This window comes from Lynx rufus, unplaced genomic scaffold (assembly GCF_022079265.1).
Source record: "Lynx rufus isolate CCGP_SWC_20201006 ecotype Redwood Valley unplaced genomic scaffold, mLynRuf1.p SCAF_3, whole genome shotgun sequence".
Classification (NCBI taxonomy): Eukaryota; Metazoa; Chordata; class Mammalia; order Carnivora; family Felidae; genus Lynx; species Lynx rufus.
Window position 1 is genome coordinate 53,296,312 of NW_025814845.1, and position 23,947 is coordinate 53,320,258.

General features: G+C 36.7%; 1 protein-coding gene across 1 annotated transcript; it reads right to left on the reverse strand.

The window, feature by feature from the left end:
• Positions 1–270: 270 nt before the first annotated feature.
• Positions 271–22,771, reverse strand: LOC124520729 (sulfotransferase 1 family member D1-like). Its single transcript, XM_047091785.1, has 7 exons — positions 22,624–22,771; positions 13,858–13,983; positions 12,953–13,050; positions 6,989–7,115; positions 5,539–5,633; positions 3,804–3,984; positions 271–383 (listed from the first exon to the last, which is right to left on the reverse strand). The coding sequence occupies exons 1-7, from the start codon at positions 22,769–22,771 to the stop codon at positions 271–273; spliced, it is 888 nt and encodes a 295-aa protein (XP_046947741.1).
• Between the last annotated feature and the right edge of the window lie 1,176 nt (positions 22,772–23,947).

The window sequence follows — 23,947 nt, forward strand, 5'->3', positions numbered from 1 at the left end:
TAAAAAAATAAAGCAGGTATGTTTATAGATTTTAAACTTCATTTTATTATTTTGTCTTTAAGAATAGTAAGAACATTAATTAATTAAATCATAGAGACTATTGATTTTTTTATATGTAGACTCCAAAATTCTTTGAATATTCTATTACAAAACACTACTATTAGTAAGTAAAGAAATATTTCATGCAGAATTTTTTTCACTAAATGTTTGAAGGGATTTTTTTTCTAATTTAAGGGTTAGGTAAAGGAGTTGGAGAAAGAACAGTATTTCTTAAATCTCTGAACGAAACGACAGTGTAGACCCTTTCATTTTCTTATCATATTCTTTTTCAAATCTCTCATACTGGGCTACAGTGAAGTGATTTTTCCAATCTCCCAAAATACCTGAAAAGAAAGATAAAATGACAAATTTGAGACATCTATAAAATTTCCTTCTTAGATCAGTTTTAATTTGAATTACCATATATATATATATATATATATATATATATATAATTTAAACTCAAGTTAGTTAGCATATAGTGTAATAGTTATTTCAGGAGTTAAATTCAGTGACTCATCACTTTCATATAACACCCAGTGCTAGTCCCAACAAGTGCTCTCCTCAACGTCCATCACCCATTTAGCCAATAACCCCACCCACTTCCCTTCCAGAAACCCTCAGTTTGTTCTCTGCATTTAAGAGTCTCTGATGGTTTTCCTCTCTCTGTTTTTATCTTATTTTTCCTTCCTTCCCCTATGTTCATATGTTTTGTTTCTTAAATTCCAAATATGAGTGAAATCATGTGATGTTTGTCTTTCTCTGATTTATTTCACTTATTTCACTTATTGCACTCTTTTGTATCCTTTGGATAAATACCTGGTAGTGAAGTTGCTGGGTCATAAGCTAGTTTTATTTTTATTTTTGAGGACCCTCCATACTGTTTTCCAGAGTGGCTGCACAGTTTGCATTCCCACCAACAGCATAAGAGTGTTCCCTTTCTTCACATCCTTGTCAACATCTGCTGTTTCCTGAGTTGTTCATTTTAGCCATTCTGACAGGGATGGTTTTGATTTGTATTTCCCTGATGGTGAGTGATGTTGAGCATCTTTTCATGTTAGCCATCTGGATGTCTTCTTTAGGAAAGTATCTATTCATGTCTTCTGCCTATTTCTTCACTGGATTATTTCTTTTATGGGTGTTGAGTTTAAGAAGTTATTTATAGATTTTGGATACTAATCCTTAATCAGATATGTCATTTGCAAATGTATTTTCACATTATGTGGGTTGCCTTTTAGTTTTGTTGATTGTTTCTTTCACTGTGCAGAAGCTTTTTATCTTGATGAAGTCCTAATAGGTCATTTTTACTTTTGTTTCCCTTGCCTATGGCGACATGTAGAGAAGAAGTGGCTCTGGCTGAGGTCAAAGATGTTTCTGCCTATTTTCTCTAAGAATTTGATGTTTCCTGTCTCACATATAGGTCTTTCATCCATTTGGAATTAAGTTTTATGTATGGTGTAAGAAAGTGGTCCAGTTTCATTCTTCTGCATGTCACTGTCCAGTTTTCCCAACACCATTTGCTAAAGAGACTGTCTTTCTTCCATTGGATATTCTTTCCTGCTTTGTTGAAGATTAGTTGGCCATATATTTGTGGGTCCATCTTTGGGTTCTCTGTTCTGTTACACTGACCTATGTTTTTGTACCAATACCATATTGTCTTGATAATTACAGCTTTGTAATACAGCTTAAAGTTCAGAATTGTGATGCCTCCAGCATTTGGGGTCTTTTGTGGTTCCATACAAATTTGAGAATTGTTTGTTCTAGCTCTGTGAGGAATGTTGGTGTTATTTTCAAAAGGATTGCATTGAATGTGCAGATTGCTTTAGGTAGTATCGACATTTTAACAATATTTGTTCTTCTGATCCAGGAGTATAGAATGTTTTTCCATTTCTTTGTGTCTTCTTCAATTTCTTTCACAAGCTTTCTATAGTTTTCAGTGTAAAAAGCTTTTACCTCTTTGGTTAGGTTTATTCCTAGGTATTTCATGTGGTTTTTTTGATGCAATTGTAAATGTAATCAACTCCTTGATTTCTCTTTCTGCTGCTTCATTACTGGTGTATAGAAATGCAACAGATTTCTGTATGTGGATTTTGCACCCTGAGACTTTGCTGAATTCATATGCCAGGTTCCAGCAGTTTTTTGGTGGAGTTTTTCAAGGTTCTCCACATAGAATATCATGTCGTCTGCAAAGAGTGAAAGTTTGACTTCTTCCTTGCCAATGTGGATGCCTTTTTTATATGTCTTTTTGTTGCCTGATTTCTGAGGCTAGGACTTCCAATACTATGTTGAACAACAGTGGTCAGAGTGGACACCCCTGTCATGTTCCTAACCTTAGGGTGAAAGCTCTCAGTTTTTCCCCATAGAGGATAATATTAGCTCTGGGTCTTTTGTAGATGGCCTTTATGATGTTGAGGTATGTTCCTTCTATCTCTACTTGGTTGAGGGTTTTTATCAAGAAAGGATGCTGTATTTTGTCAAATGATTTTTCTGCATCTATTGAGAGAATCATATGATTCTTACCCTTTCTTTTATTAATTTGGTGTATCAGATTGATTTATTTGCAAATATTGAACCAGCCCTGCAGCCCAGGAATAAATACCACTTGGTCCTAATGAATAATTCTCTTAATGGACTGCTGAATTTGATTTGCTACTATCTTGTTGAGAATTTTTACATCCATTTCATTAGGGATATTGGCTTCTAATTCTCCTTTTCAGTGGGGTCTTTGTCTGGTTTTGTAATCAAGACAATTGGTTTCACAGAATGAGTTTGGAAGTTTTCCTTCTATATCTATTTTTTGGAATTGTTTGAGAAAAATATATACTATTTCTTCTTAAATGTCTGGTGGAATTTTCCTAGGAAGCCATTGGCCCAGGATTCTCGTTTGTTGGGAGATTTTTGATTACTGATTCAATTTCTTTGCTGGTTATGGGTGTGTTCAAATTTTCTATTTCTTCTTATTTCAATTTTGGTAGTTTCTATATTTCTAGGAATTTGTCCATATCTTCCAAATTGCCCAGTTTGTTGGCATATAATTTTTCATATTATTATTCTCACAATTGTATTCTGTGGTGTTGGTTGCAATCTCTCCTCTTTAATTCATGATATATCTATTTGGGTCCTTTCTCTTTTCTTCTGGATAAGTCTAGCCAGGATGTTATCAATTTTGTTAATTCTACCACACTTGTATTTTTAAATCTTTAACTTTAGAACTCCATAACTCCATCCCTCACTCCCAAACTCCCAGGCCTCCTTAGTTTTCCAAAATACCCATGGATTTTTCCAGTACCTTATGTAAAGAAATAATCTCTCAAATAGCTTCAAGAAACGTCACTGGAAGAAAATTCAATGTCTCACAATCTTTATTCTTTGCCCTCAAGAGCTTTGTTAACAAAAAATGATGTCTAACATCATTTAAGCTGGCTACTGACCACAGAAAAAATTGTAAGGCATGTGAAAAATATCTAGAGAGTTCACACAAATGAAAGGCATTCTTCTGACATAGCAATGGATGCCAAGACTCATGTTTATCAATGTATAGGCTCTTGAGTAACCATTTGTCATTAGAAGGTCTGTCTTACATGATAGGCTTACAGGAATTACAGAGTTTATTTGCCACGTATTTCCCTGAAGTTTTTGTTGCTGTTGTTGTTCCTAATTTTTTTCTTGTCAGCATACTCAATCTCTTTCCATCTCCTACAGTATTGCTCTTAGCTCTCCACCTATCTATAATGTAATTAGCAAACTAGTATATGATTTCTCACCCTTTCTCATGAAGGGAGATATGGAATGATCCATACGAACTCCTGCTACAGTGGTATAATTTGTAAATGGATTCTGCTTCATCACATCAAAAGAGCTGTAATAGAGGATTTTATCCACAGTTTCTTCTGGCAGATCTTTGTCTAGAAACTTTAACAATTTTTGAATTTCACGCTTTGGATCCTAAAAAATTATAAAATAAAAGAATTATTTCAGGTAGACATAGTCATGCAATAGGCAATGTATTTAATAAGGTTCTACATATCTCAATGCGATTGAGAAAATGATTTTACATTTTTATGTGTATGTTTTACTTTGCTTTCCAAAGTACATGTCCTATTCTTGGTTATGCCAGGCAATCACCTGCTACAAGGAAGATTAAATTCTGTTTCAAAAAATGCAAAAAAAAATTGGGTTAATATTCAACCTTTCACACTCAAAAATAAAATTAACCAGTAGAATAACAAATGGTAATAAAGCAAGCTACTATTATCATAAGGTATAATTTTCAAAATTTTGATCTCCTTTTTTAAAGCGTATCTAACATCAAGAATAGATTACCTATCAAAAATTTAGAGAAGAATTAATATCTATCCTTCTCAAACTCTCCCAAAAAAGTAGAAGAGGGCGTAACACTTCCAAACCAATTTCACAAGGTTAGCATCACCCAAATGCCAAAAACAGATAAGAACAGCACAGGAAAATAACAGACTAACATCTCTGGTGAATATGAATGCAAAAATACTGAACAAAATACTAGCAAACAAAATTCAAACGCACATTGAAAGGTTTGTATACCATGATCAAGTGGATTTATTGCAGTGATGGAAAAGTAGTTTGACATTAGCAAATCAATGTGATACACCACATTAACAAAATGAAAGATAAAAATCATATGATCATTTAAAAAGATATGGTAGTAGATGCTATGAAAAAATCAATAGCAAAAGAGACTTTTTAAAAGTTTATTTATTTATTTTAAAAGAGAGAGGGAGCAAACATGCAGGGGAGAGAGAGAGAGAGAGGCAGAGACAGAATCCCATGCAGGCTCCATGCTGTTAGCACAGAGCCCAACACAGGGCTCAATCCCATGAACCGTGAAATCATGACCTGAACTGAAATCAAGAGTCAGACGCTTAACCGACTAAGCCATCCAGGTGCCCTGCAAAAGAGACTTTAATAGATAAGACAAGGTGAAGTATTTGACATTATGGACATGAAAGAACTCTCTGTAGAGTTAACATTTAACTTAAGACATGAAGAATGAGGAAAAGTTAATTTGAAAATAGTGGGGAAAAATATTTCAGGCAAGCTCACTTAGTGAGAAAAAGGTGATACCAGAAGAGGTTGGAGAGATAGATAGGGACTAAATAATGCTGAACTCAAAATTATCTTAATGATTTTGTATTTCATGTAGGGACAGAAACCACTGAGAGATTTGAAGAAGGGAGTGGGCATAGTCTGAGTTTTCAAGAGGATCATTTTCTCTGAGTGGACAATAGAAGCAAAATGAGGTACTCCAAATAAGTCAAGACAGTTGTCTGATCTAGCGCAGGAGGCAGTAGTGGTAGAAAAATAGGGGATTGAGTAAAATATCAATTTTCAAGGTGTAATTAATAGGATAGTGGATTGGTCATATTTATAGATCAAGAAGAAAGGAAAATGTGATATAAAAAAAGATGAATCTTAGTTTTCGTTAAAAAGTAAAAGAGAAATTGTACTGTAGTTGCCTCTTACCTCTTTCATGTCTTCATAGAATAGGTAAAGAATACGATAATCATTCCTCTTCTCCCACCAGCCCTTCACGTGATCATACCACGCACCAAAAGCCACTAAATTGAAAGATACAATGTTTGGAAAATTAAAACCATTTGCATAAAGAACTGTTACATATTATTCCAAGTCATCATTATCAATACAAAAGCACTTATCAGTTCAAGAAATTGGGATGATAGGGTAATTACTTCTGTTTTCACTAAATTTACAATCTACTTGAAAAGGAGTGGCAGGGAACTTCATAGAAGAAGAGAGGGAGAGAAAATGATAGGGGTGGAGAGGTTAAGAAAGGGCTCTGGAGAAAGAAGAATGTATTTGGATATAAGAGGAAAAATTGGGCTTTGATAATAGTAAGAATGAGTAGACATTATATGGACAGAGAATCATCCAAGCAGTAGCAGGAGTAAAAATTTGCAAGACACCATTGAGATGTACTTGCCTTGAGAAGAGAGTTTTTATAGAAGAATGTTTGTATGAGAACTATATGTAGAGCCACTACTATTGGCATAAGTATGTTTCCCTGAAAGACAATACACAGGTAGAGAAACAGAGCCTTAAGGATAAAATCTTTACTCAAGAATTTTCAGTCTATGTAATAAAAATAAGGGACTGGTAGAGAAAAGAGAGCCTAAGAAATATGTGTAAAATCAAAACAATACGATGGCTGCACAGCAAGGGATGAAAACACTTAATTGTCACTAAGCACTAATGAAACAAGACTAATGACTGAAAAATCTGTGTTACATATTCCCTAAAAGTTCTTAAAGGGAAGAGATGACTATGTATTCGGCTTCTTCTATAGTCTTTCTAATTCATTAGTAGAGTGCTGGGCACATATTAGTTTTATAATAACAGATTTATATTTGAACTTTCTATCTTCTTGCAAAAAGACTTTTCACTATGGGGAGCCTGGGTGGCTCAGTCAATTGAGCCTCTGACTTCGGCTCAGGTCATGATTTCACGGCTCAACAGTTCAAGCCCCCAGTTGGGCTCTGTGCTGACAGCTCGGAGCCTGAAGAAGCCTGCTTCAGATTCTGTGTTTCCCTCTTTCCCTGCACCTCCCTTGCTCACGCTCTCTCTCTCTCTTTCTTAAAAATAAACATTAAAGGGGCGCCTGGGTGGCTCAGTCGGTTGGGCATCTGACTTCAGCTCGGGTCATGATCTCACGGTTTGTGAGTTCGAGCCCCGTGTCAGGCTCTGTGCTGACAGCTTGGAGCCTGGAGCCTGCTTTGGATTCTGTGTCTTCCTCTCTGTTCCTCCCCCCACTCACACTCTCTCTCTCTTTCTCTCAAAAATAATACAGATTTTAAAAAATTAAAAAATGAATAAAAAATAAACATTAAAAAAATTATTTAAAAAAAAAAGACTTTTCACTATAGAACACCTTGAGCAAAGTAAGAGTTGAACCCACCCTTTCCAGTCATGAATTTATCCAGGAACTCTTCCCAGGTGCCAGGCTCTGGATGCAGTTTTGCCATCTGGTAGAAATAATAGTAAGACACAGCCACATCTTTAGCGTTTCGTGCCACATAGACCATCTGTGGAGAGATATGGCAAATCGTCATTTCATTTATATTTTTTAATATTTTGTAAACTTGCTTGTCTTGCGAGAATGCTTATTTTCTCCTATCAATGTCCTGATCTCAGCATTTATATATATATCCTGACATGGAATATTCACAACTATGTATTGTTTAACGCAAAGATTTGGGCCTTCACACCCTGTTTCTCCTTAGCTTTTGAAAAGCACATCTCTTAAAACACAGAAAATCAAATATAATAAGAATTATAGTAAATGTTATATTAACAAAAATGAGCTAATATTGTTCTCAAATTTAAAATATTATTCTATATCACTTACTAAAACATGTAAAAAGAAACAGAAATTATAAAACTTATAGAAAACAAAAGTAAAATTTTTAAAACTGAAAAATGCCCTATTTTTAATTGAAAATAAATTTTTATAAGGATACATTTAATCAATAATGATTAAACATTCTTCATTTTGTTCATGACCATGGATACATAACAATTATTGCTGTTTATAGTGATTTGCTGTGAGTTTAAAATTTATTTTATGTATAGAGTCCTAAAGTCTACTTGAAAAAAGAAATTTTGAACATATTCTCCAAAAGAAATGACATTATAATGTCTCAGTGTTAATTGGATTTTCAGGGAAGTCCACTGACATCCATAATCCTACTTTTCCCCTGAAGTACATCTAATAATCCCGAGGTCCCAGCCATCCATGCAGTAAACATAATAACTCTAAGGGAAAATGCATTCAGGAAGAAATTTCATTTTCTCTAATTAGAATCAGCTTCCTTCTTCTCTTCCAATTGATGGGAAAAAGAAATGGGAAGTTTTATAATCCCAAGTCACTGATAGCAATTCTCATATTCTGGGGCAAGGATAGAGAGAGAGTAAAAAGAGGTTTTTCAAAAGATTGAGTATAGAGTTCTAAGAGTCGAGACTATTGCTGATCCAATTTCTTGAGATAAACATTTCCAATAGCTTCCTATTTCAATAGCAGGAGTATATGGTAACAAATCAATCATTTTATTCTATCATCATGTAAGTTCTTTAGTGCGGACTGTTTCCACTTCTCACAGTGTAGATAGAAGGCCATCCTGAAGATATGCCCCAATTCTCTTAATAGCAAGACCATGTGTTTCTGGAAACATCTAAGGATTTTTACCTTTGGAATTAAGATGATAAACTATATCCTTGCTTTCTTATCATTTTTTGTTTTAATTAGAGTTTGAATAAAAAAGAAAGTCACACATAAATGCATGTACAGACTTATTTGTATAAGCTCAACAGTATTCATAAGAATTAAATAAAATAACATGCTCTTAGATGGCAGAGAATGTCTTATTTGTGTCTGCATTTATAATGACAATTACAATATTGGTACATACACAGTAGCACTTCCATAAATGTTTACTGATTATATGCTTATTGAAGAATTTTGCTTACAGGTAGCTGAATCAGAACTGCAAGGAGAAATTAAAAACTTATAGTCAGATTTCAACATCCTTCTCTCTATAACTGATAGAAAAATATGAAAAGATGAGAAATGTGATTCTACATATATTAAAAGAATGTTAAAAGAATATCATGAGCAACTTCACTACAAAAATTTGACAGCTTATTTTTAAAAAATTTTTTGAAGTTTATTTATTTATTTTGAGAGACATAGAGAGCTAGTTGGAGAGGGGCAGAGAGAAAGGGAGAGAGAGAATCCCAAGAAGACTCTGCACTGTCAATGCAGAGCCCAACACGGGGCTCGAATCCATGAACTGTGAGATCAAGACCTGAGCCAAAACCAAGAGTTGGACACTTAACCAACTGAGCCACCCAGGTGCCCCCCCAAATTTGACAGTTTAAATGACATGGACCAATTCCTTACAAACTACCAAAGATCATGTAAAGAAAAGTATATAATCTGAATAATACTAAGTCTATGAAATACATTCAATTTGCAGTTAAAAATCCTTCCAGAAGAAGAAAATTCCAGGCTTAGATCGCTTCACTGGTGAATTGTACAAAATATTAAGAATGAAATAGGACCAATTCCAACCAAACACTTCAGTAAATTAGAAAAGAATAAATACCTTTCAATTCATCTTATTAGTCCCTATAGTACCAAAGGAAGGGGTTATTCCCTAATGATAAAGACATTACAATGAAAAGGAGAGTTCAATATCTCCCAAAGATACAAATTATTTTTTTTTTTCAACGTTTATTTATTTTTGGGACAGAGAGAGACAGAGCACGAATGGGGGAGGGGCAGAGAGAGAGGGAGACACAGAACCGGAAACAGGCTCTAGGCTCTGAGCCATCAGCCCAGAGCCCGACGCGGGGCTCGAACTCACGGACCGCGAGATCGTGACCTGGCTGAAGTCGGACGCTTAACCGACTGCGCCACCCAGGCGCCCCACAAATTATTTTTTAAAAATTAGCAAGTTGTACTCAATAATATGACAACACCAAATTAATACATATCATAAATGAATACAATCAATAATTAAATATAAGCTATGCAAGATTGTTTTAACATTTAAAAAATCAATTGGTGTAATTAATTAATCATAGTAACAGACTAAAATAATGGAAAACTGTATGATTGGTCTTTTTTTTTAATGTTTATTTTTGAAAGAGATAGACACAGTACGAGCAGGGGAGTGGCAGAGAGAGAGGGAGACAAAGAATCCAAGGCAGGCTCCAGGATCTGAGCTGTCAGCACAGAGACCTACACAGGGCTTGAACCCATGAACCAGGAGATCATGACCTGAATGAAGTTGGATGCTTAACCAACTGAGCCACCCAGGTGCCTTCATATGATTTGTCTTAATGGGTACAGAAAAAAATCATTAGACAAAATCTAGCATGCATTCCTGATAAAAACTCAGCAAAGTAAATAGAACAGAACTTCCTCAGCCAGGTAAAGGGCATATACAAAAAACCTACAGGTGACGTCATCATACTTCGAAATGAATTTTCTCTAAGATCAAGAGCAAGACAAGCGCATCTGCTCTCACCACTCCTATTCAGTATTGTATTAGAGGCTCTATCCAGTTCAATAAGGCAAAATTAATAATAATAATAATAATAAGCAAAAAGCATTCATAAAAAAGAAGTAAGAATATTTTGTATTTTTTATTTACTAACAGCATGAGCATCTACATAGAACAATGAATGGGATCTACAAAAAATCTATTAGATCTATTAAGTGAATTTAATAAGGTTTCAGGATAAAAGATTTATGCCCATATACCAGTAACAAACATTCATAAAATAATGCTAGTGTGTGTTTGTGTGCATGAGGAAGACAGAGAGAGAGAGAATTACTATTATATGAGAAAATTTAAAAAAGAACATCTTTCTTATAGGTATTAGATATTTAGGTCTAAATGTGATAACTGAAACAATAAAGCCAATAAAATTAAACAGAAGAGAAAATATCTTCATAACTTTGGGGAAGGCATTCTCTTAAACAAATATACACACACCAAAAAATAAAAAATAAAGAAAAAAACTGATATATTGACCAACCTCAAAATTAAGAACTTCTTTAAGACATTATTAAGGAAAGAAAAAAAAATAGAGTGAATTAGGATATAAAAAAATGCAATGATCTCATCCAAGGACTTGTATCCAGAATATATGGAGAATTTCTACTTTAATAACAAAAAAAAAAAAGAAGCACTTACAGGAAGAAAAAGGCCAAGGAACTTGAACAGATACCTCAGGAAAGAAGATATTTAAGCTACGTAAAGGTGTTTCACCTAATTAGTCATTAGGGAAATATGAAGAAAACCACAATGAGATGCCACCATACATCTACTAGTAGGGCTAAAATTAAATATTTTTAGGTATATTTTAGGTTGATGAGGATGTAGAGTAACTTTAACTCTTGCACTACTGGTCAAAGTGTGGATTGGTCCATATGTTTGAAAATATCTATTGAAGCTGGTTACATGTATACACTAGATCCAGCAATTCCATCCCAAGATATAACACCAAGGAGAAATGTGTACACACATGTGTAATGAAAACTTTTGTAAAAATGTGAATTGAAGCATGCCTGGGGGGCTCGGTAGGTTAAGCATTGGACTTCAGCTCAGGTCATAATCTCCCAGTGAATGAGTTTGAGCTCTGCGTTGAGATCTCTGCTAACAGCTTAGAGCCTGGGGCCTGCTTTGGGTTTGGTGTCTCCCTCTCTCTGCCCTTCCCCTGCTTGCACTCTGTCTCCTTCTCTCTCAAAAATAAACATTAAAAAAAATAATAATCTGCATTGAAGGAGTGACTGAGTCTTGATTTTGGCTCAGGTCATGATCTCCCCAGTTGTGAGTTCAAGCCCCACGTTGGGCTCTGTGCTGGCAGCGTGGAGCCTGCTTGGGATTCTCTCTGTCTCTCTGCTCCACCCCCACTTGCTCACTTTCTCTAAATAAATAAATAAATAAGCAAACTTAAAAAAAAAAAAAGGATGTGCATTGAAGTACTATTTAATTACTTACAACTGACAACCACCAATAATACTGTGGGTAAGTAGGTTGTGAAATACTCACATAGATGTAATGGAATGCCTTATATCAGTGGTTCTCAAACATTAGCATGACTTTAATTCACCTGGAAGTCTTATTAAAACTCATATTTCTAGACCTCATCCCTATAGTCTTTGATTCAGTAGGTCTGAATTGGGCCTGAGATTTGCTTCTCTAACATGTTCCTTTTGTTCAAGGTACCATATTTTGTGACATATGATATATCAGGCTACATTAAAGAAAACAAAACAAAAACAAGATAACAAGCATGATAAGAATTGAACTCACAAATATGGTGTTAAATGAAATAAGTTAAATATTCAAGATTACATACTTTCTTATTACAGACAAAACAGGCAAACTAATTTATGGTGAAAACATTTAGGATAGTAATTATCTTTGAATACAGGGATTGTTGCCCAGAATGTCAAGAAACAGAGTTTTTGGGTGTTAGTAATGTTCAATTTCTTGATTTGGATGCTGGTTTCATGGGTATGCTCACTTTGTAAAAATTCATGAAGCAGTATGCCTAGGATTTATGTACTTTTCTAAATGTTATACTTGAGGGGTGCCTGGGTGGCTCAGTTGGTTAGGCTTCCGACTTCAGCTCAGGTCATGATCTCACAGTCCGTGAGTTTGAGCCCCGTGTCAGGCTCTGTGCTGACAACTCAGAGCCTGGAGCCTGCTTCGGATTCTGTGTCTCCCACTCTCCCTGCCCCTCCCCTGCTCATGCTCTGTCTCTCTCTCAAAAATAAATAAAATCATTAAAAAATTTTTTAAATGTTATACTTGAATTAAAATGGTTGTTTAAAAAAGGAAGCTTAACTGAATCCACATCCATATATGTGTGTGTGTATGTATATATATATATATATATATATATACACATAATTATAAATCCATATTTTTAAATTATAATTATCTTGAATTCATGAATAAACAGTTATTGGGTTATTTAAATATTAAATAGTTGTTTGAGTATTTACATATTAGATATTTATTTGAGTATTTTAAGTATTTATTTAAATACTTAAATATTAAATATTTAAAAGTAGATAGTGAGTGAAGGGATTTAGACAGAAAAACAGGCATTTTAGAGAATAGAAAACCTGAGAGAGTCTCAGCGCTTGGGCACTAAGTCTACGTCTATTTATGTATGGCACTGGTGTCCACTGGTGTTTTTTTCAATCTTTGGGGTATAGGGATCACATTATTATTTTTGCAATTATTTATCCAGGGGTTGCAATCGCCCATTGTAATTTCTGCATGATTAGTAAAAGAAATTTCAACACAAATAAGGATTTGTTTTCTTTAAAATTTGCTACCTTGCAGTTATTCTTCCAAAATGAAGAAGGGAGAAGTTGAACAGGTAGGTGTGTTTTCACTAATCGAGGAGACTGCTTTTTTTTCAAATCCTCCACACCTACAAGCACAAAAGTTAAACTATATTATAAATGTGGAATCATAAAGGTTAATGGCAGTGTAATCTAAGATTTTGTAGACATTAACCCCACTCACTATATGGCTTGAAATGATTATATGGCTATATGGCTTCATATAAAATCTGCAATGAGATCAAAACTGATAAATTCTGGCTACTTATGTGTTATATTTCACATGTATTACAGTCAATAACTGTCTGTAATATCCTCAGATACAGGACCTCGATGAGGTGGAAACAGCAACAGGTCCATGTCAAGATATCCAAATTTTTCCTTCATTTATCTTTCTCTTTTTCTTATTTACAATATGGGGAAATTGAACTAGAAGATTTCAAATTCCTTTTCCAGCTTTCTTATATTCAAATTATAAGAATAAATTGAACCTTGAGGCTCATAACTAACACAATTTTAATAATGCATTACCATCCATTGTTCTGTTCCTTGAATCTGTAAACCTCAGCTAACAAGAAGTAGACATGATTTTATATTGAATCAAACACTGAATTTTCTGTATATAATGATTGTACAACATTTAAATGTTGAAGACTTCTACCTGTGCTATTAAGAAAAAAGTATTCTCATCAAAATCTCCTCTAACACAGATATTATCTTTGGGTGCAAGAGGAGTATAATATTGGTATAGCCGCATTCTTACTCTTCTATTATAGACACTTATGAGTCAACTGTCCAAGTTCTGTCTATATCGATTCTATCATGACTCCTTCAGACACCACAAAACAATAGGGGGATTTATTGCTATGGGGAAAAGAAACATTAAGGGAAAATACCATTATCCAGTCCAGGAATTATCAATTCCATGAACGGCACTCGTTTGTATATTGCGTTCTGCTTGCATTTCTCCACATCCCCATTATTATAGATCAAATCCAATATTTCACTGATCCAGGTTGTTCCTAAGGGGGGAAAAATGGAACAACTTTACACTTCTCTGTCAAAAACAGTATAAGAGAGTCAATGGAGGTAGAGGAAACAGAAAGGTGCTCTTCATTCCCGTTCCCTTTCTCTCTTCTCCCTTTTATAGGAGACACCACCGTCTATTTGAACATATGCATATGTATTGTGTATATGTGTGTGTGATGTGTGAGAGAGAGCAAATATGACTAAAATAATTATAAAGTAAGTCATTAAAAGTAAGTAAAACATGGATAATGTAAAAGACAGGCGGTAAGTTATGTAGCAAACCCTCCTGAGTGGAATGGAGAGGGAAGTGGCCAATTTCGATTTGTACATTTCTTATTAATATCAAAAGATATTACTAGGCTTTGGGACTGAAGAATACTTGAGGTAAAAATGTTCAACATTTGGTGGAGGTGTGAAGAGAGGATACAAAGATAACTTTGTGAATTGTGTCTGTGGTGACTAGTGTGCTACTCATAAATAGAAGACAATACATCCTCACTGAGCAGAGTAGATCGAGTCACTCAGATCTTTATGAGACTACAGATGGTCCCCTACTTATCATGGTTTGACTTATGATTTTTTTTTTGAGTTTATGATGGTGTGAAACTCAGAGGCATTCAGTAGAAACCCAACATTGAATTTAAAATTTTGATCTCCTGGTCTAGTGGGCAGCAATACAATGCTCTCAGATATCTACAGATACTGGCCAGATGCTGGACAGTGCAGCTTCAGCTCCCATTCTGAATGGGGGTAAAAAGCAGATTCCCTTACAACCAGTCTGTACCTAGGCAACCATTCCGTTTTTCACTTCCGGTACAGTATTCAATAGATTACATGAGAAATTCAGCACTTTATTACAAAGTAGGTCTTGTGTTGGATGATTTTGTCCAGTTGCGGGCTTTGTAAGTGTTCTGAGCACATTTAATGTAGGCTAGGGTAAGCTATGATGTTTAGTGGTTTAGGGGTTTAAAATACATTTTCAACTTATGATGCATTTATAGGAAGGTAAAATTATCGCAAGTCTGTATGTAAGGATATTTAATCGTCTAAAGCATTCAAAGATCAGTTTCTTGAGGCTGTGCTAAAAAAGCAAATACGGAGCGCCTGCATAGCTCAGTCAGTTAAGCGTTGGATTCTTGATTTTGGCTCAGGTCATAATCTCATGGTTCATGCAAAGCACTGGATCAGGCTCTGCATTGACAGCCTGGAGCCTGCTTGAGATTCTCCCTCTCTCTCTCTCTCTCTCTCTCTCTGTCCCTCCCCTGCTCACTCATGCACACACGCTCTTTCTTGAAATAAATAATTTTTTTTAGAAAGTAAATATAAGTTTGGAGAAAAATATCTTCTTAACTGTTCCCATCCCTTTCCTCTTTACCAAATGTGCAATAAATGATAGTCTTTAAATTGAATAATCATGGTTAGAAACTAAAAATTACATTAAATGATCTATGCACTGCATAGACATTGGAAGTTTGACCTGCACTGTAGCAGGATTCTCGGACAGAGAATCGTGACACCGAGGCATTTCTTTCCAGGAAGCAACTTTATTCGTGCCCGCATGGCTCAGTTCGGTTTTTACCCAAAGAACTGAGCCCCCAAATGCCACGTGGTGTAGTGTTTTGTATATTTTTTATTTCTTTGTCTCCCATATATGGTAACACACTAACATACAGTCTGATGAAGTGATCTCATGCTACAAGGTTGTGAGCGATGTTGTCACCTACGTGTATAGTCAGGTTGTCTTCAGTTTTTGGTTTTTTTTTTTCTTTCTTTCCTTAGGTAGGGAACCCTACCCCATTCCCCCCTTTGATGCTCAGATCCCTCTATTTTGGGTCAAAGAGCATCACCTTGGTTTAGAGGTTTATATTTCCGTAACATCATTACATGAGTGGCCGTCTTTTTTAAAATCGTGGCCTCAGTGAAACGGGAGACAGACTGTACAACAAGAGGAGTTAAGCAAGGTAGGAGTAAGCAACTTCCCAGAATTAGGAGGATAATTTTTTTTTTTTCAACGTTTATTTATTTTTGGGACAGAGAGAGACAGAGCATGAACGGGGGAGGGGCAGAGAGAGAGGGAGACACAGAATCGGAAACAGGCTCCAGGCTCTGAGCCATCAGCCCAGAGCCTGACATGGGGCTCGAACTCACGGACCGCGAGATCGTGACCTGGCTGAAGTCGGACGCCCAACCGACTGCACCACCCAGGCGCCCCTAGGAGGATAATTTTTATGAGAGTTTTGAATCCCTGGAAAGTTGAAAACCATCCTCCAAATAACTCCCTGGAATTTTAACTGTTCCGGGTCTGGATGGGGACATGAGCCATCCTTCTCATTTGATTTGTGATCTCCTCTATGACTTTTTCCTCCTTATCTGTCTGTAGGCAGCAGTTGCTTAGGTCAAACTTTTTACAAACACCTCCCTCAGAAGCAAGCAGGTCTGGGCAATATTTTAAGTCCGAGCAATATTTGATAGATAACATTGCACATTTTGGTTTGCTGCTTGGCTAGTAAGTTAAGAGCTCTGGGAGTTTTACTGGTTATAATTTTTATAACTGCTTGTAGTCTGATTATGTGGTTTCGCATGTAAGTGGGAGGGCAGTAGCCTCAGGACACATCCTCTCCCTAGTGGCACGGCCATAATAGTGGATTATATGCTCGGGAGGCCATTTATTATATTTTTAATCGCCTATTTGTAAGGCACACCACTTCATTTGAGTCGCCCTGTCCCCATACACTTTGACCCCCAAATGTTTCCCTCTGGCAAGTGGGAGCAGGAAGAAAGACGGATGAATAGTTTCCAGCACATATGACCATGCCCAGATTGAGGGAAGTACTATATATAGGCTGTCCTTCCACATATCTAGTATAGTCCACCTGTGGCCCACCATTTGATGGCTGCATGACATTGTCCCAGGTCTCTCAGAGGTAAGAGAAGTTAGACAAGGGGTGGGGATCTGGCTCAAGGGGATCTGGGGCCCCCCCACTATTGGGTTTTTCAGGCAGTTGAGTTATAAAAGCTTTGGCCTAGGCATGTGAAGTATTGAACAGAGATGACGATGAACTTTTTCCCCACTAAGCAAGACAGTTTTTTTTTCCTAATAATTGAGCTTTTGAAGAGCCAAACCCCATCTGGTTCTTCAGCCTCCCATTTGTAGCTGCAGTCTGCCTCCTGAACGTCCCTTATCTCTCCCTGCCTAATGTTAACCCTTTCCCTATTTATTTCTTCCCTGGAATAGGGCCTGTAACTGCTGTTAGAAAATAGGGATGATGACTGCTCTGGCTTCTTCAAGCTGATAAGGGATGGTGTAGGGGTTCAGCAGTTAGAGTCTACCCAAGGGTCAGTCGATTGGCCCACAGTATAGTTCTACAGGAACTATACACCTCTGCAGGCATGAGGTGGCATAAACATTAGCAGACATAAAGAGAAAAACACACAGTAAAGATTATACTGACCTACAAAATGGCATCTTAAGATAATGTCCCCAGTTCCAAAACCTGTCAAACAATGTAGGAGAGACCCTGACTTTGTAAACAATTTATGTCAGGGAATATCTTATAACCCAGGTGATGGAAAAGCAGGAGCAGTAAGTGATCAATGGTGGATCTACTTCCAAGAGTTTGGTCCTAACTTAATCAAAATATTTTTTTAAAGCATCTAATGCTTGTGAGGTGTTATTTAGAGTTTTACCATGTATAAGCAGACAGTTTGCTTTACTTTGAGGTGTAAAACTTTTCCAAGATCCAGAAGTTCTACTAGAGAAAGAGTCAAGGCCACCATTTACCATTATTAATTTACAAATGTTTAGGTAAGCCAAACCTGGGTATTATTTACAAAGCAAAATTTTTCTTACTTTTTGTGCCTTTTTTTTCCTGCAGGGGAAGGCCTTTACCCAATTAGTAAAAATATCAACCCATACCAACAGATGTAGGAATTCCTTTGATCTTGGCAATGAGTGAAACCTAATTGTCAGTGTTTTCTGGATAACCTCCAGTTCCTTGACTGCCTGGGAGAGCAAGTTTGTGGTTGAGAGGATTGTTTGTAAGACATACTTCACAAGCTGATACTACTTGGTAAACTGTCCTTTACAAATTTTTTCCAGTAAACATCCTTTGGGCCTTTTGATAAGTCCCTCCCTCACTGAAAGGCCTGGTGCTGTGTTTTAATGATCTTTTAGCTCTGTGAGGTGCCCTGCTCTGTTTGTAACCATTCCAAGGGCTGGAGACAGTGTCTATGATTCAGACCCCATTTTATTTTCTTGGGAGAGTAGGTAGGGTTGAGTCTCCTTTAATAATTGATATAGCACACAACCTATTTTCCTGACCCCTGGTGTCTATAGCCTACAATATCCAGTAATTCCCCCAAACTCACATAACTGTTTATGTGTTCTGGAGTTAGTACACTATAGTCTGTAATTTAGTTATAATCTTTCTTCCAAGCAAGGGAGTAAGGTTCTCTGGTATTATCAAGAAAGAATGAAAAAAAAAATTAGTTTTCCCCATATGTATCCCAGAGGCTGAGAGAAAATTTTAGTTATGTTTTCTGGAGATGCCTCTAATCATCATGGTGCATTTGGATAGTGGGCCTGGAGTGGAAAGGAGGACAGAAGAGGTAGCTTTGGTGTCAAGAAGGAAATCGACTAGTTTTCCTTCTATATTCAGAGTTACCCAATGTTCTGGGTTTCTGATAGACAGTTGGTTTAGGGGAGCCACCATGAAGAGCCCCAGGCCCCATCAGTCCCTTCCAGGGACATTGGTTATGTGAGCCCTCATAGATAGAGGTCCCCGAGAGCATTCAGATCTCCAGTGATTGTCCCACATAAGGGGCATGACTTATGGGGTTTTTGTTTTGATTGTCCCCTCTGAGGACATTCTCATTTTTAGTGCTCTGAACAGCCATATACATGGCACTTGGTGCCAGGACCTCGGGAAGTTCGGTCTGACATAGTGTGTAAGGCCACAACTAAGGCCTGGGATTGGTGTTTTCTGTTCTGTTTTGTTTTGTTTTAAGCCTCCTTTTCTGTTTTTTTTATTCTCCTCTTGATCTTGGTTGTAATATACCCAACTGGCAGCTCATAAGAGCTCCTCCAGGGTGCCTTCCTGATCAACAGTCAGTTTCTGCAGTTTTCTCTGAATATCTGGGGCCAATCTAGTGACAAATTTGTCTTTTAGAAACGTCTCAGTCTCAGCGGTGTTAGAGCCTCCCTTAACCTTTCCAGGAAGGCCACCAGGGTTTTATCTTGTGTCTGTAAGATAGTGGCTAATTTATCATAATTTCAAGGTTTAACCTTAGACCTCCTGACCACAAACAAAAAAAAATTTTTTTTAAATTTTTTCTTCACAAACCTTTTACAACTGTCCTTTGCTTTTAGATTTTGACCTAAGCCCTTTTCTTTCCAAACAACCAGTCTCATTTAACAAAATTACTTTTTTTTACCTTTAACAAAAAATGTATTTTTATTCCTTATATATTTTTATACATCTATTCTTTTACATACAGAGTTGTCTTCCTTATTTTCATCAGTCTTAACTACATTTAGCAGAATTTTAACTCTTAGAAGCCTTAGTCACCGGTGAAAACTAAGTAGTAACCAGTAATGCAGGCTGCCCCCCCAGAAGGTACAGAAGCAGGAGGGGGATGTGGTGGGAAGGCAGAAGAGGTGAGGAGCTAGCAGAAAGCAGAAAAAGAAAATTCCTAGATTTAAATCTTGTCAGCTCAGACAAGGGAGCAGTCTCCAGGTTTCTTTTGTTTTCCACCAGTGGAATAAGGCAGTCAATGTCAGTACAGAGAAGACAGGGAATTTCCCCAAAACAAAGGAGTTTTGGCAGCTGCCTGGGAATATTTCTTAAAGTCCCTGTTCTAAGTAGAATAACCAGAGACTGTTGGCTCTAATTATCATAGTCATTGACCCAGGAAACGAAGGAGACACAAGTCCCCATACATAGTCACATGGTGACTCCAACCTGCCGCCCCAGCGCCCAAAGCCTTAGAGTTGGAGCTTCATTCCTCCTCCCTTGCAGAACTACTAGGGCAAGTCTGGGAGGTGATCAGGCTCCCCTTCTGCCTCTTAGTGGCAGGTCTGCCAAAATGAACCCCAGGTTCTTACCAGTCTGTTGGGTGGAATTCCCCCAACTGGTTCCTGGACCTCACGGGTTCAGTTGTGCTCACACAGGGTCCTCGCCCCAGAGCGCCGGGACAGGTTAATCTCCTGTGGATCGAGGTGCGCGCTGATGCCAGGGGAACTCACCTCTCCTGGCGCTCCAAGATTAGCATCCTGGGCAGCAAGGGAGGTGGAAATGCACCATCTCTGAATCCCAGATGAGAGCCCCCAAGAAATGTAGCAGGGTTCTCGCACAGAGAGTCTTGACGCTGTGGCTTTTCTTTCCAGGAAGCAACTTTGTTAGTGCCTGAATGGCTCAGTTGGGTTCATACCCGAAGAACAGCCCCCAAACGCCACGTAGTGTAGTTTTTTGTATATTTTTTACTTCTTTGTCTGCCATGTATGGTAACACACTAACATGCAGTCTGATTAAGTGGTCTCATGTTACAAGGTCGGGAGGGATTCTTGTCATGTACTCCTATAGCCAGGTTGCCTTCAGGTTTTTTTGTTTTGTTTTTTCTTTCCTTAGGGAGGGGAACCTACCACAGCACAAGGATGAACCTTTGGGTTGGTTCCATAATTGAGAGTACTTTCGGCCTCCTTTTTAGTTCTTTCTTATAGACAATTCTTTCTGCTTCTTGTCCCTGAATCATGAGTATGAGACTATCTCTCTCATCCTTCTAACACAGACAATTACAGTGTTAAGAAAAATGTGAGTCAAATTAATACTATCCTTGAAAATTTTGTTGCCTGATCTGGGTTAGGCTTAAGCAAAGATTCATGGGGACGAAGAGACCTAAATTCCAAAATATAACACATTTTATTTCCTGTCAATGGATGATTTAAACTGTGGCCATTGAGATCTGACGGAAAGTACCATTTTTGCTATGCTTAAAATTGGAAATGCTTATTTTCCATAATTTTTTTTTAAAGCACATGATTTGCCTCATATAAGGAGTAAGTTAGCTTGGCTTCTCAAAATTTACAGGGAACTGATATATTAATAACATTAAGACACATTTTCAACAGCTTGTAAAGGGAAAAAAAATCAAAGACAAAACGTGACCACAGAGTATTCAATTACTTTACATGTAGCCAGCTAGCCACCTAGCTTTCACTACGTCAAAAGAAATCCAGCTTCAAAAAGCACTTTCACAAATGAAGCACTGTATAATGGTGACTTCCAAAGATCATCCGAATGGTTTTCTGCTTGTGAATATATTTTTTTAACTAGCAAAAACAAAAGATCATGTACATTTTTAGTAATTGCCCCACCTTTTCTAAACTTGTGCCTCAACCAGGAAATGCAAAGTAGTTTTCGTTCCAAACAATTTGGGTCTGCTAAATTGCTTAGAGAGCAATGTAAGTAGTAAGAAGAAAGAAAAAACTAGCTTTTGCCAAAATAGGCTTGTTTTCTATTCCTACAAAGGTCTGTATTGTACATTTGTTTGTTTTCTGATAAGAACTCTTTGTTCTCATGCAGTGTTTATAATTTTGGCATTAGAATCTCCAAAAACTCAGGTGTTTCCTCCCAGGCTTTTTTACATAGCCCTATGAAGTAATTTCAACATTTATAAAATAAAAAGAGAATTAGTAGTCAATGTAATTATTAAAACCTTCTCTTTCTCAATTCCTTTCACAAATGAAGCAGAAAGGGTTTCCAGGGTGGCTCAGTCAGTTAAGCAACCAACTCTTGATTTGGGCTTAGGTCATGATCTCACAGTTTGTGGGTTCAAGCCCTGTGTCAGACTCTGTGCTGACATCAGCACAGAGCCTGCTTGGGATTCTCTCTCTGCTCCTCCCTCACAAAAAAATAAATAGATAAAGTTATAAAAAAAAAAAAAGAAATGGAGCAGAAATATAAAGGAAAGTTGACATTAGAGAATTTAGCAATTGGAACACTTGATTGATTATGGGCTCAAGTAAATTAAGTGGATAAAAGGCAATAAAAACTCATTCTCTGATATTTCTCTGTATATCTATCACTGGATGAATTGGAAGACTGTCATAAAAATATCTGGAGAAATAAAAATTAGTGATTCTTATTGAGTCATCTTAAGTTATTTTTTCTGAGATCAGAGAAGGTCAGCAGCTTTTAACACTGAGGTCAGCAGCTGTTTAACATTATAGCAAAACATTTCTAAATGTGTTTAAAATAATAATAAAGTGTTTAAAATAATAAAATATTTTACCAAATATGTTTAAAATACTACAATGAATAATGTAAGCATTAAAATGCATAGAAGGAATATAAATATGTAAATAATCTAATGTATCTAAATCATTTTAGATATGCAGTTTTCATCATTTTTGTTTGGATTTAAAAAGGAAAATAAGACAATGGCATTAATTTTCCCTCAGATTAGCCCCTACTCAGTGGCAGATCTTTTAGAATCGAAAGTGAGTTTTATCTGATTTCAGACAAAACCGTCCCAGCAACTGCTGCTGTGTTCCCTTCACTAGTGATGAGATCAGTGGGCTTACACATACAGATCGATAACCAATCAGCGAGTACAAACAACTAAAAAGATCTTACCGGATTTGGGGTAGGTTGAGATCAGAAGGTCATCTGGTCGGGCCTCAAATGACTCCACCTGGGACCACTCCTCAGCAATACTCCAGAAGAGGGGGACACCCTGAACATCCACTAACTCCCTCCTGAAGATATCCAGCTTCTTGTCCATTTTTCAGAAACTAGATTTTAAACAAAAAGGAACATGTTAAGAAGTATTTGTTTTAATAGCGGTAATCAAAGTAAAATAAATTGATATTTTATTAAATTAGTATTTCATTACTATAGATGCAGCAGCTTTAGATCACATTACTGTGCCTTATGAACCAGTGGAAGAAAAAAAGTATTATAAAAACTCATAGGTCTTACACTATTTATTTCATATGTGCTGTTTATACATTAAATACCATCAACATGTTCATTGGACAATTGAGGCCGAGATTTGTGGGACAGTTAGTAAAAGTACTGGGCTTTGGAGCAAAGGGAAATTAACCACACCAACCACGAGACTCTGACCTGAACTGAAATCAAGAGTCCAATGCTTAATTGACTGAGCCACCCAGGCTGTAAACTAGAAACTGAAGAGTGGCCTTAGGTAGTACTTCCCTCCTTTAAATTACTAGATGAGACTGGCAAATGATTCCATCTAAATTGTGTTTAACAGACCACAAGAATGAAGTATGTATAGAGGGAGGGCGGGGAAGAAGAAGGGAATGACAACAAAAGACTGGGTGAAAGAAACAAGCTTGGGGTAGGTGTAGCACTGGAGATACATCGTTCCAATGCACTTTGTAACACCAGTGACATCATGTATAGTTTTATACTCTCAGCATGGTTCTAATAAAGGTACTTTTATCTCTCTTTAGCTATCATATATAAGTGGAAGAGCTTGAAATATATCCTAAGCACTACTCTGAAACATATTGTTGTTTTCCCAATTTAGCATGAGCCTAAGGGGTTATTTTTCTTTGTTTAAAGTGCTAGAAAAACGAGACTATGTAACAAGCGTGGGTTTATCAGGCTTCCTGAGCCCTCGGGCAGCTGCTGAACTTCTCTTCAAGAATTAAAATCAGAAGTCTCGGACCCGGAGTCAAAGGATATAATTTAACCTGTTCCTTTTCTCATGTGCAATTTCTTATCTTTTTTCCCTTTTCAAATCCTCCTCACTCCACCCCTACCCTGCCTCATGCAAATACTTTTTATTTTAAAAGATTATAAACTTATAGTATACAAAGTCAATATATAAAAAACACTTTTTTGTTTTTTTGCTAACAAACTATCAAAAACAAATTAAGAAGACAATCCGTTTATAATTGCATCAAAAATAATAAAATATCTAGGAATAAAT